This window comes from Geotrypetes seraphini, chromosome 9 (genome assembly GCF_902459505.1).
Source record: "Geotrypetes seraphini chromosome 9, aGeoSer1.1, whole genome shotgun sequence".
NCBI lineage: Eukaryota > Metazoa > Chordata > Amphibia > Gymnophiona > Dermophiidae > Geotrypetes > Geotrypetes seraphini.
The window spans coordinates 38,303,689-38,317,063 of record NC_047092.1 but is presented as its reverse complement, the minus strand read 5'-3'; the positions used below and the strand labels follow the sequence as shown (position 1 = coordinate 38,317,063).

At 39.5% G+C, this 13,375-nt stretch overlaps 1 protein-coding gene across 3 annotated transcripts in view; it reads right to left on the bottom strand.

Moving 5' to 3' along the window:
• TBC1D22A (TBC1 domain family member 22A) overlaps positions 1-13,375 on the bottom strand; it is a 273,038-nt gene that overhangs the window by 57,075 nt on the left and 202,588 nt on the right. Inside the window, exon 13 of one of the 3 annotated variants that reach the window (XM_033958716.1) lies at positions 8,725-8,764. The exons of the other annotated variants lie outside the window; for them this stretch is intronic. Within the exon in view, the coding sequence (XP_033814607.1) occupies positions 8,759-8,764 (6 nt within the window). The 3' untranslated portion in view covers positions 8,725-8,758. Of the gene's footprint in view, positions 1-8,724; positions 8,765-13,375 lie in introns of those variants that run through there. 3 annotated transcript variants of the gene reach the window in all.

The following is a 13,375-nucleotide window of genomic DNA, read 5'->3' as shown; positions in this document are numbered from 1 at the left end:
TGTTTTCATCTCAGGATACTGTTAGAGCAGCAGCAGCCTATTTTAAAGCAGGTCTCATCAGAAAAAGCATAGCAGGGTGAGTGGAACAGACTGTAAAACAGAAGGTTTTCTCCATCAAAATGAATACAAGTAGCACAGATAATTTGAAAAAACAAACTTTTCTTGTATACTAGTGTCCAATTGATGTGATGGTCAGAGATGCAGTTTAGTTGTCTTGTTTTATGTTAGATGTTAATAAACAAACATTCCTTAAATCATGCCTTAAAGCTTGCCCACTCCTGTATAACATAGCTACTTTAACAAAATATTTAAAGATATGATTAGTTAAGTTGGCAATCTAAATAAACCTATGGAAAAAAAAGGTAACCAGAAAGATGTCTCTGCATGCTGATTTAACCAATTATATTTCATCAAACTGCACTGAATATCATTGCTAACTGGTTAAAAGTTAACAGTGCCCCTGGCATGTCATCAATGCCTCCTCTATTTCATTAATTAGTTTTGACAGATATCTTGTTATCCAGACAACAATTAATTGCTCTGCAGTCCTGAAATTTAAAAAAAAAAAAATGATAGTATGCCCAGTTAACTCCCACAGCTAACTGGATAAATTGTCTGAATACTAATCTCTAAGTGGTATGATAAACAAGTTAAAAAGTGCACACTTAAAAGGGTATGCACATCTCCCTTCCATTATTCACAGATTCAAGCATCTTTTGTTTGGGAGACTCAGGCCCTGATGCTCAAAAAGCTTTCTGTGACAGTAAGACTCATAAAAGCAGTCTTATTGGCACGGACAGCTCCCCTGACGATACACAAAGGGTTCTCCATGGCTGCTAACGATCCTCATAGCAGCCACCCAGAATCCTATGCTAATGCATTACAAGGAGCTCATTACTATTCTAATGAGCTTTCCATGTGATGCACCAATGGGAACGTCCCCCCCAGCACAAAATAATCTATGCAAAATTTTCCAGCAGCTCTGGCACTGTTGGTAGCTGTTTGTGCACTCACACAACACACGCACAACAGTTTTAGGAGGGCTGCAAGGGCTGTATTGCTGGATGTGATTATAAGGGATCTCTGGTTTCTGACCGACTGTGTATTTGCAAAGTGTACATCTCTCAGTGATATGTGTTAAGTATGTTCCTCTGGGTATATATATATTGTGTAAGAGATTTTAGGCAGAGTTGGGGATTGAGTCTGATGGAGGCATGGGTGTGTGTGTCTCTCTCTTATGATATTACAAAGCACAGGAAGTGTCTGATTGTTTGGCAGATAGGGAGTGTGTGAGGAGGTATTCTCACTCCTCCTCTTACCTCATCCATGTTCTTGCTCCATTTTCCTCTCCTCTTGAATTCTTTCCTGCTTTCTACTCTTTTACCTTCCACTCCCTCTACTAACTCCCTCCCTTTGCTAACTCCATCTTCCCCTTGCATTTAGTCCACCTCTCTCGGACCCTCTTCTTCCCACATTGCACTCATTTGACCTCTTCTCCCCTTCACATTACAAGTTTCAAATCTATTAATTAATTTGATATACAGTTCTATAAGTGGGAACCGTCAGAGCAGTTTACATAATACATATACCATAATAAAAGAAAGGAGAGGGAGGCGAGAGGAACAGGAATCCCATCTTGATAGGATAGTTGAGAAAAGAATATAAAAACATTATTGACTCCCCCTTTTTCTCTCTCTCTCCTCCTCCTCCACAAGTTTGTCTCTACTTTGTTAAGCCAGTTCCTGTTTTTCAGAGCAGCCACATCAGCTGCACTTCTCTCTCATGCGAATGACAAGTTCCAACATTTTTTTTTTTCCGAGTGAGCAGTAAGTTCTAAAAATCTAAAATTTTCCAAATTTGCAAATATTTTTGTGAGCGACCATGTAAAACCTGTGAGCAACATTCCTAGAATGTATGAGTGATTGCTCACATGCTCTGCTTAGAAGAAACATAGCTTGGGATCCCTATAGAATAATCAGCTGATCTTCGTCAGAGCAATGGCCTAGTCTTTTCTTCTTGTGTCATGGAATTTGGGACCCTTTGGCACAGTTCAGCTTCACCAGAGTGTCAGTCTGCCTACTTCGTTTTATGCCACCACTTATTGTTCGTGATGCATTGATTTGTTTGTGCACATGCAAACTTATATGCACAGAAGGATGAACAGACCCTTCCTAATAGGCAGTTATGCTCCAGCAAAATGTACCAAAATAAGTGAACTGAACAGATATGATTTTGAGTCATAAAACATGTTGTTCAGAAGCAACATGTGTTTCTATGGCTCTTATGGGAAACCTGCATCTCCAAATGCCTGTTACCTTGGCACCTTTGCTCTCATTCAACATCAAGTTACATAAAGCAGCCATTTCACCATCTGTCAATTAAAGGGTTAAGTAAAACAAAGTTTTCAGTTTTATCAACTGACCATTTATGAGTTTTTAACATTTCTTTTATTTGAATTTATTAAATGATTAGATTACTAGGAAAGATTATTGATGTGATATATTTGATTGATTGTAAGACTGAAAGGGTGGGAGGGATGGGATAAAATGTTTATCTATTAGTTTTATAAATGATAGAATTTAAAATGATGTATTTATTGACAAATGTTTTATATATATGTATTTGTTGTAAGATGAAAAATGAATAAAGATTTATAAAAAAAACAAAACAACAACCTATTACTTTTATTTTATTTTATTCATTTATTTTATTTTATTCATTATTTTATTCATTTTGCAGTCCCTAAACACTTTCCCCCAATTCTTTAAAATCTGTCTAAAGTTAGGCACCTACATCATCATGCCTATAGGCACCTAACTTAATAGGCTTTGGGCCAGATTCACTAACCTGCCTGATCGGGCCTGATCCGGATAGGTCCGACGAATTCAGTAAAGGCAAAGATGTAGATGGAGGCGATCGGAGGAACGTCCCCATCTGCCTGCACGGATCGCTGTTGTGCGATCCGCACACATGCGCAGACCATCTGTAAATGGTCTGTGCATGCCCGTCCGAGCCGGGGCCGTTTGGGTTTTTTTTCCTAACAGCCTAACCCGTAAAAGATTGTCAGTAACCCCAGATGTGTCTCTTTTACAATTCTTCGTTTGCATTTGAAGCTGGAGCAGCTGCCTTGCCGCGGAAGACTTCGCCTCCTCTTGCCCTGACTCTCCTGCTCTCTGCTGCCCTTCCCCGCAGTGCAGCCCCGCTTTAAAACCACAGGTTTTCACTGCAGGGAAAGGCGGCAGAGAGCAGGAGAGTCGGGGCAAGAGGAGGTGAAGTCTTCCACGGCCAGAGTGGAAAAAAAGGATTTGAAAATCATTTTTGTGCCGCTGCTGGTTTAGCACTCAGGTGGCAGAGAGCAGAATCGAGGCGGCAGAAAGCAAGGGGAACCTCAAGGAAGAGGGTTTTTTTTTTTTTTTTAAAGCTCCTTCATTTTCCATTTACAGCAAATTCAACTGTCAGCTTTGCAAGAGCTGTATTGTTCCTTTCATATCAGTTTGGATTTCAGGGCAGCATGGAGCAGGAAAGTCGGCAGGGACGTGAGCGACTGGTCCTCACCAGTCGCTTGGTTTCTGATCGGCCAGCCCAGTGCCTGAAAAATGTTGGTGAATCGCTGCCTTGCTAGATTTGCATGCCATTTCCCTAATTTGCATGCATGGATCGGATCGGGTGCGGCCAGAAGGTTAGTGAATCGGGTCGACATCGCAAACCAATAGGTACACGATCGGTTTGCTTAGTGAATCTAGTCCTTTATTGGCACCAATAATTGGTACTTTTAACACATCTTAATTGCAGTTAATTGGCCTTAATTTAAAGGCACCTAACCCAAAAACCATGATTCTATAAAAAGTAGATGCTTAGTCCACAGCACGTAGTTAAAAGTGTGCGTGGTTAGGGAATGATAATGGGCGTGTTATTTTGATTTTGGATCGGTTTTTGACCTAGGCACTGTTGTGTGCTTAACTAGGGGTGGCTTAACTTTAGGCCAAGATAGCTCTGAAATAAATACGGTGTGCCTAAAGTTAGGATGCCTAGCAATGCCTAAAATCACTTAGGCAGCGCTAAGTGTGATTCTATACAGTGTACCTTTTATAGAATCATACTTAATGCCGCTCTAATTGGTACCGATTTTTTGGAGGACATATATAGAATTGAAGCCTTTTTATACTGTGATGCTGAGGGATGCTACTGTGATTCAAATCCAGTATATCAAACCATTATTTATTCTTGAAGCATAAAGAACTGGAAGACCACAAAGTCATAAGAACATAAGAAATGCCTCTGCTGGGTCAGACCCGAGGTCCATTGTGCCCAGCAGTCCGCTCACGCGGCGGCCCAACAGGTCCAGGACCTGTGCAGTAATCTTCTATCTATACCCCTCTATCCCCATTTCCAGTAGGAATTTGTCCAATCCTTTCTTGAACCCCAGTACCGTACTCTGCCTTATAACGTCCTCTGGAAGCGCATTCCAGGTGTCCACCACACGTTGGGTAAAGAAGAACTTCCTAGCATTTGTTTTGAATCTGTCCCCTTTCAACTTTTCCGAATGCCCTCTTGTTCTTTTATTATTCGAAAGTTTGAAGAATCTGTCCCTCTCTACTCTCTCTATGCCCTTCATGATCTTGTAGGTCTCTATCATATCCCCTCTAAGTCTCCTCTTCTCCAGGGAAAAGAGACCCAGCTTCTCCAATCTCTCAGAATATGTCAGATTTTCCATACCTATTATCAGACGTGTTGCTCTCCTTTGAACCCTCTCGACTAACGCCATATCCTTCTTAAGATACGGCGACCAATATTGGACGCAGTACTCCAAAGTCAAAAGAAAAAAAAAAACAGCACAACCACAGAAGACTACAGTTAGTGATACTGATGCTGTGTGCGTATGGTTCATATGCACCTGCACAGTCCAATACTACTAGGTGGCAGATGGCAGGGTAATGCATAGACAAGTCCCATATAGACTCTTTTGAGCAGGAACTGTCTATTGCATGTTTAATGTACAGTGCTGCTAGTAGCACTATAAAAATAATAAATAGTAGTAGTAGTATAGCAGGCATATATTCTCACACGTGGGTGATGTCACCCATGGAACATCAAATACATTGTCACTTTAAATCTTTAGGCAATACCCATACCACATGCAGGCTGGTGCTTTCCCGCCTGATGTTGGCATGTGGGACCATCAAATCAGTAACAAAGCTAAGAAGTGGAAGGTAGGCGGGTGGTGAGAATATATGCCTGCTGTCCTTAGAGAACACCTGCTACAGGAAAGGTAACTGCTTTTTCTAAGGAAAAGTAGGTATAATATTCTCACTTGTAGGACTTCCAAGCTGCCAAAATCATGACTCTGGACGAGTATAACGGATATATAAACATGATCCTGGTGAAACCTGAGAGAGCTGGAGGGAAAGCTGGATTCTGCAGAACTGCTTGTCCAAACTGACTGTATCTTCTGGAGTTTTATTCCAAATTGTAGTGAGAAGTAAAGTTATGTAGCTGTCTTGCAATATTTCATGAAGAGAACCATAATGGAAATTAGCTACTGAGGCAGCCATAGCTCGAACATTGTAGGCTGTTACATGGTCCTTGTAGCATCAGCCCGGCCTGAGAATACGCAAAGGAAATATAGTCTAGGCACACTTTGAAGGTGCAACAAAAAGATTTATTTGTGACATACCCTGAGCCTGTTACTTCAGAGGCTCAGATAAAGAAGCAAAGTCCTTTGGTTTTAAATATAAAGTCCATAACTGGCCTTGGATTGCAGGCTTCCCAGTGCTAGCTCTGGCCTCAGGCTGCCATGCCCCAAGCACAGGGTTCAACAGTCTTCTAGTTAGCTATCTAGGTCTGTCCCTAGCCAGACCCTAGAACAGGGCTCACAGTCTTTAAGCAAATAGGTAGTTGGCTTACCTCAGTAAAACATTATGTCTAGTAGTTGCAGTCAAAGCCTGTGGTTAGAATCCTTCTTCTTCTCTCCTTCTGGCCCTGCCTCTTATCCTCTGGCCCTGCCTCTTATCTATCCTGGCAGCTGCTTCCTGGACCCTCCCATCCTTTCCTTCCCCATTCCAGTGAAGAGCCACACCTCTTAAGGTGGCTCTGACCCTGTGAGGAAGTATCCAGTAGGGGAAGTGGTAAAGTCCTATAGACTCCCTCACACTCCAAGTCTTTTACGGCCAAATGCCATGGAGAGTTGGGAAGATCCTCTATGAGAATTAATCTGGTCGAGGTAGTATGCTACCAGTCCAAGGTATGAAGAGCTGTTTCTCTGGGTTGGGAATGTGTCTTTGGAAAGAAAACAGGTAAATTTATGGATTGGTTGAAGTAGAATTCTGAGCCAACTTTGGGTAGGAACTTTGGATGAGTTTGAAGCACTACTCTGTCATGAGAGAATCTTGTGCTGGGAGCTTGAAGTTCATTCACATGGTGTGCAATGAGGAAAATGACTTTCCAAGTGAGAGGTTTGAGATAGCAAGATATAAGCGACTCAAAGGGAGACTTCATAAGAGGAGATAGTATGACATTAAAGTCCCAAGCAACTGATGGTTTTGTGTGGAAGAGGCTTTTCATGAAATGTGCTACCAAGTGATGAACAGATATAATTTTTATATCCAAAGGAGAATGAAATGCACTGAGAGATACACAAACTGAATTGTTTTTTTTTTTACCAGAGTTACAGAGGTGGAGAAGGTAGTACAGTATGGATGGCAGTGGACAGATGAAAGGTTCTAGACAATGCAAAGCACACCAAGAAGAAAATCTTGTCCAGCTGAAGTGGAAACAGCACAGAGTGGAAGGTTTTCTACATGCTTCAATGACTGCAGATACAGCAACCGAGAGAGAGAAAGCATTGACTTGCTTGGTAAAAGAAACCAAGCTGTGATAACGAACGGAGATTTGAGTGAAGGAGGGATCCCTTGTTCTGTGTCAGTAGTAATGGGAATAATTGCAACTTGCATGGTTTCTTGGTTAAGAGCTCCAGGAGTAGCGGAAACCAAACCTGGCATGGCCAAAGTGGCACTATGAGTATCATAGTGCCTCAATCTTGGTGAAATATGAGTAGAGTTTTCCTGATAAGAGGTATTGGAGGAAATAAATAGAGGAATCTTTCCCCCTAATGAATGAGGAAAACATCCAACTCAATAAGATTGGGGGTATAGAGTCTGGAGCAGAATTGTGTAAGTTTGTTGTTATGGGGAAAAGCGAAGGGATCTATATCCAGCATTCCCTATTTGGAAAAAAATCTGACATAAGATGGTTGTGCTCAAAGACCATTCGTGAGGTTGAAGGAGTTTGCTGAATTTGTCTGCCAAGACATTCTGATTCCCCACTAAGTAAACTATTCTGAGAAGTATGCCATGAGCAGTTGCCCAACTCCAAATCTTGATTACTTCCATGCAAAGGAAGTGAGATCCTGTGTCCCTTCTTTATTCAGAGAGATCATGGCAATTTGATTGTCTGTATGGACAAGGACTGCCTCTTGAAGGAAATGATCCTAGAATGTTTTGAGAGCATTGCCCATTGCTTGCAGCTCCAGAAGATTGATATAGAGGGTTGCTTGTGGTGAGACCATACTTCTTGAGTGTGAAAGCCATCCAGATGAGCACCCCATCCTAACATTGAAGCATCTGTGGTTAGAATTTTTGTTAGGGTGGGGGGAGAGCTGGAAGGAAAGAACTTGAAGGAGGTGACTTGGATCAGAGCAGACAGATGTCCCATGGCTTAAGACAGTTGGTTCAGCAGGGTCCATTGTGGAACTCTGAAGTGAAGATGTGGTAATGGAGTAAAGTGTACCATCAATGTCATGTGACTGAAACATAGAAACATGATGGCAGATAAAGGCCAAATGGCCCATCTAGTCTGCCCATCCACAGTAACCATTATCTCTTTCTCTCTCTGAGAGATCCCACGTGCCTATCCCAGGCCCTCTTGAATTCAGACTGAGAAGGTGTAACATCTGACATGTGGTAAGTGTTTGCTTTTTTTAAAACATAGAAACATGATGCCAGATAAAGGCCAAATTTCCCATCCAGTCTGTCCATCTTCAGCATCCACTATCTCCTCCTTTCCCTAAGAAAGCCCATGTTCCTGTCCCACACCTTCTTGAATTCAGACAGTTTTTGTCGCCACCACCTCTACTGGGAGAGTATTCCATCCATCCACCATCCTTTCGGTAAAAAATAATTTCCCTTGATTACTCCTGAGCCTATCACCTCAACTTCATCTTATGCTCTCTCATTCCAGAGCTTCTTTTCAAATAAAGAGACAAGCCTCAAGCGCATTTATGTCACATAGGTATTTAAATATCTCTATCTTATCTCCCCTCGCCCTTCTTTCCTCCAAAGGATACATATTGAAATCTTTACGTCTGTCCCCATACACATTATAACGAAGACCACTAACCATTTTAGTACCCTTCCTCCGGACTGACTTCATTTTGTTTATATCTTTTTGAAGGCTTAGTCTCAAGAATTGTACACAATATTCTAAATGAGGTCTCACCAGAATCTTATACAGGGACATCAATACCTTCTTTTTCCATATCTCTCCCTATACTTCTTAGCATCCTTCTTACTTTCACCATTGCCTTTTCAACCTGTGCCATTACCAGAAGAGACACTGGCTTGGAAGCAGTCTGCTGGGTGTGGGGAACTTCAATGTCGAGACACTTCTACAAGGAGACATCAGCTGGATGGAAGGAAAGTGGTCTTCAGTGCATCAATACTTACTATGCATAGAGAACATCGATGCTTGGGAAGATGCAGTGTCATACCTAGAAGAGGAAGAAAGTTTGTATTTCTTAGATTTCTTACGTATCGCATCCCTCAATGCATGGGGCATAGATGAAGAAGTAGAGCCCTGTTTTTGTAAGGAGTCTGACATTCTGGATGCGGTATCGATGCACTTGACACCAATGTCAATCCCTGAGTAATAGAACAATGGGTGTCAGGTTCTGAATCCCCCCCTCCATGCTCTATATCAATGCTGATATGGGACTGATAAGTTTTTCGAACTGAAGTTTTCAGGCTTTCAATGACCACTTTTGAATGAAGAGACAGAGGTCACCATGAATATCACAAATGTTCAGGACCTAGACATTGGATACCTCAATTATGGAGTCAGAGCCTGAAATGGTTCGACTACATTGAGAACATTTATTTTTTTTAATATTTTATTTTTCAAATATTTACAATATTCCAAGAAAAATTCCTAGCCCAGAAAAAATAGTATCAAAATAATATACATATATAATGGAATAATAATTTTAAGACAAAAAGCAGGCAAGTTAAACACCTTCATACATGTGTCATCTCCAGTCCACAAATTATGAGCGAGCCAAGGCATTATCCCAGGAAGCAGAAATAACAATATCATTCAGGAAACTCTTAGGAGCAGGTGAGGTGTTACTATTGTTCTACCATTCAAAAATATTTCTAAATGCTTATATTTTAACAAAATTTACCCTAATCATGCATTTACAGGGAACATTTAACCAAAAGAAACCTCTCAACTGCAATACCCTAGGATGCAACTTTAAGAACTGCTGTCTTGTCACCAATGACAATTCCTGAGTAATAGAAGGATGGGCGTCAACTTCCAAGTGCCCCACCGTACTCTATATCAATACCAACATGGGACCAATAAGTTTTTCTAATCAATGTTTGCAGGCTTTTAATGACCTCTTTTGCATGAAGAGACAGAGGTCACAGCAAATGTCCCAATGTTCAGGACCCAGACACTAGACACACCAATTATGTAAGTCAGAGACTAAAATGGTCCTTTTTAACATTTTTGTAAGTGATATTGCTGAAGGGCTATCAGGTAAGATTTGCCTCTGGATATCAAAATCTGTAATAAGAGTAGACACCCCTTAGGCTGTGAATAACTTGAGGAAGGACCTGGCAAAGTTTGAAGAATGGTCTGAAATTAGGCAGCTAAAATTTAATGCTAAGAAATGGAAGGTTATACATTTGGGCTACAAAAACACAAGGGAACGGTACATTTAGGTGCATGAAAGAGGAGTGGGACTTGGATGTGATAGTATGTGATGATCTTAAGGTAGTCACACATGCTGAAAAGGCGACAGCAAAAGCTGGAAGGATGCTACGGTACATAGGGAGAAGTATAGCCAGTAGGAAAAAGGAAGTATTGATGCCCCTGTTTAAGACTCTGGTGAGACCTCATTTAGAATATTGTGTACAATTCTGGAGACCGCACCTTCAAAAAAATATAAACAGGATGGAGTCAGTCCAGAGGAAGGCTATTAAAATGGTTGGTGGTCTTTGTTATAAGGCATATGGGGACAGATTTAAAGATCTCAATATATACTTTGGAGGAAAGAGGGGAGATATGATAGAGATGTTTAAATACTTATGTGGCATAAATGCGCATGAGGCGAGTCTCTTATTTGAAAGGAAACTTCAGAATGAGAGGGCATAAAATGAAGTTAAGAGGTGATATGCTCAGATATAATCTAAGGAAATACTCTTTTTGTAGAAAGATGGTTGAAATAGTCTCCCGGTATAGGTGCTGGGATCAAAGACTGTATCTGAATTCAAGAAAGTGTGGGATAGGCATGTGGGATCTCTTAGAGAGAGGAGATGGGTATAGTGGATAGGTCATTTGACCTTTATCTGCCATCAGGTTTCTATGTTAAAGTCATTCAGTACCCTCTTTGTCATAGAGGAGAAAATGGGTGACACTAAGTCAAAGAACTCAGTGGCCCAGGGAGGTCAAGTAACTAGGATGCAAAAACGGTCGACACTCCCAGGAGGAAAAAGGACTCTGTGTGGCCCAAAGGCTAAAAACAAAAAAAAAATGAACTAAAGTTAGGGAAATACTGGAATGTGATAAAAACAACAACTTATGAGGAAAACACTGAAAAATAAGTAAGGGAAGATACACTGAAGAGAAAACAAAAAACATAGCTTCTCAGCTCTGTGGAAAATGGAGAACTGATGGTCCTATGAGCCAACATCAAGTGGGAAGGTACCGACACATGTGCAGTATGGACACTGCCTAAATATTTAAAATGACAGTGCACTTGGTACTGTTAGTACCAGGTTCCGTGGATGACGTCACCCACATGTGACAATATTATGCCTGCTTATCCTCGGAAAATAAGTGATTATTTTTAGCAGACAATAAAAAAAAAATAAATACTATTATTTTACCCAGCAGATATTTTTTAATGATTCTGCCTATCCTTTTGTTGTTTTTTTTTAACTTTTATAAAATGAAAGCAAGTTTCTTTCTCAAATATGAAGAGTTTGCTAGTGTCCTTCTAATAAACTCTTGTTGAAACATTAGCATGTTGTTTTACTTCTCATTTTGTAAGGAAGTTCTCATTACAATAGGTATAAATAAATATAATGTAATGTAATTTAATGTAATTTATTTCTTATATACCGCTAAACTCCGTTAGGATTCTAAGCGGTTTACAGAAAATAGACAATAGTGTGCATTAAAATTATAAGTAATATAGGTTTACAGAGACATATACATTAAAGGATACAATAAAAATAAGATAAATAAATAAAGAATAGGTACTTAGAAATTCCCTTACTGTCCCAAAGGCTCACAATCTAACTGAAGTACCTGGAAAAATAACAATTAGTTGAGTAATAAAAGTAAGAAATAGAAGAAAAAATAAGAAAATAAACATTCTAACAAGACTACATTGATCTAAGGACTTTGAAAGGTAAAAAAGAAGAGAGATAGGAATATATAATGGACAATCTGATACATTTTCATTGAAATCAATTATATAAAACAAGAGATTAAAGAAAAGATTTTGTAACTCACTTAGGAATGTGATAGGCAACAATAATTTTTTAAAATTAATACATACACATATAAGCACAACTCTGACTATTTTACAAACAAAGCAAGATTGATGACAAACATTACCACAGTGATTTTCAAGACACATTCTAAATAGCAGTGGAGGCAGTTGAACATGCTGTCTAATTCTTTTTTGCAGAGGCTTTGCACCTTAGCTTCCAAAGTACCATCCAAGCTGGCAATTTTAGTTAATTTTCATGTAGCTATCAATTTAGCGTTTGGTCCGAAAGCTGTTCATGCTATCCCATTAATAATACTTTATCTACAGCACTCATTTGTTCTTGTTTAAATTCACACTTTCTTCCATTAATCTTTACTATTCTGGACATATTGTTTCTTTTCTGTGTGCTTTTGTATTTTATTTCTTTGATGAAATGACCTCAAAGCAGCTGTGCGAATGATTATTACCTTGATTTAGGACATTCTAATCCATCTTATGGCTCAAAATAGGTTATATGTTAAAAAAATACTCTGCAAGGATATACACAAATTACTTTAATGTAGCCAAAGGGTGCACTGAACAGTGTAATGGTTTTAAACTCATGGAAATACAGGTTAACAAAAAGCAAAAATAATAGAAAGTAATAACTTTTTATACTAACTTATTATACTTCTAAACTAGCTTTTAGGAGCTGACACTTTCTTCCTCAGGTCAGAAAAGAATAAGCAAAAAAATGACATCACCATAAAATATAAGTAGATCATGAAATATATTCCTATGAACTAAGAATTAGGCACTGGACAAAGAAGAGGACAAATTAGGCATTGCACAAAAGAGAACAAAACCAAATGGAAATATAAAATGAAAAACTACAAAATCTTGATTACAGAAAAGCGTTCAAAACATTATGCACAGAAAATAGGAACATCTAAAATAAATACCAGGGAGCTGTTCAAGTTGGTAGATAGGTTAACAGACACGAATAGGGTACTGAAAAAGGAAAATTAACTCACTCCATCTTCTGAAACCTTTGCTAAATTTTTTAATGACAAAATTCTTGCATTGAGAGCAACCATGCCACAGACCACAGCTGATTTCGAATTCAAATATGGACTCTAGGAAAAAGAGCCCAAAGTTGATATGTGCTGGGACCATTTTGGCTTCCTAATTGGCACCAATTCTTAACTCTGTTTAACAAATATACTAATTCAAATTGTCTGCTGGACGAATGCCCGTCAAAACTCATGAAAGATACAACACCTGAATTCAAGAGGGATCTATTTAATTGGTTAACTACTGCGCTATAAAGGGGGGACATTTTACGAGGAAATGGGACATATCTTGATTACTCCTATCCCTAAAGACCAAAAAGCATCAACTGCCCAGAAATCCAACTATAGGCCCATAGTGAGCATCCCACTGTTTACCAGACTCCAGAAGGGACTGGTCAACTTAGAATTAGCGAAATACTTAGACAAATTCAATATCCTCAATGAACACCAATCAGGATTTAGGAAAGGTTTTAGCACAGAGACAGTTTTAGCTTCAATTTTAAACTACTTGTATGGTCTTTTTAGCACAGGCACTAGCACCTTAATC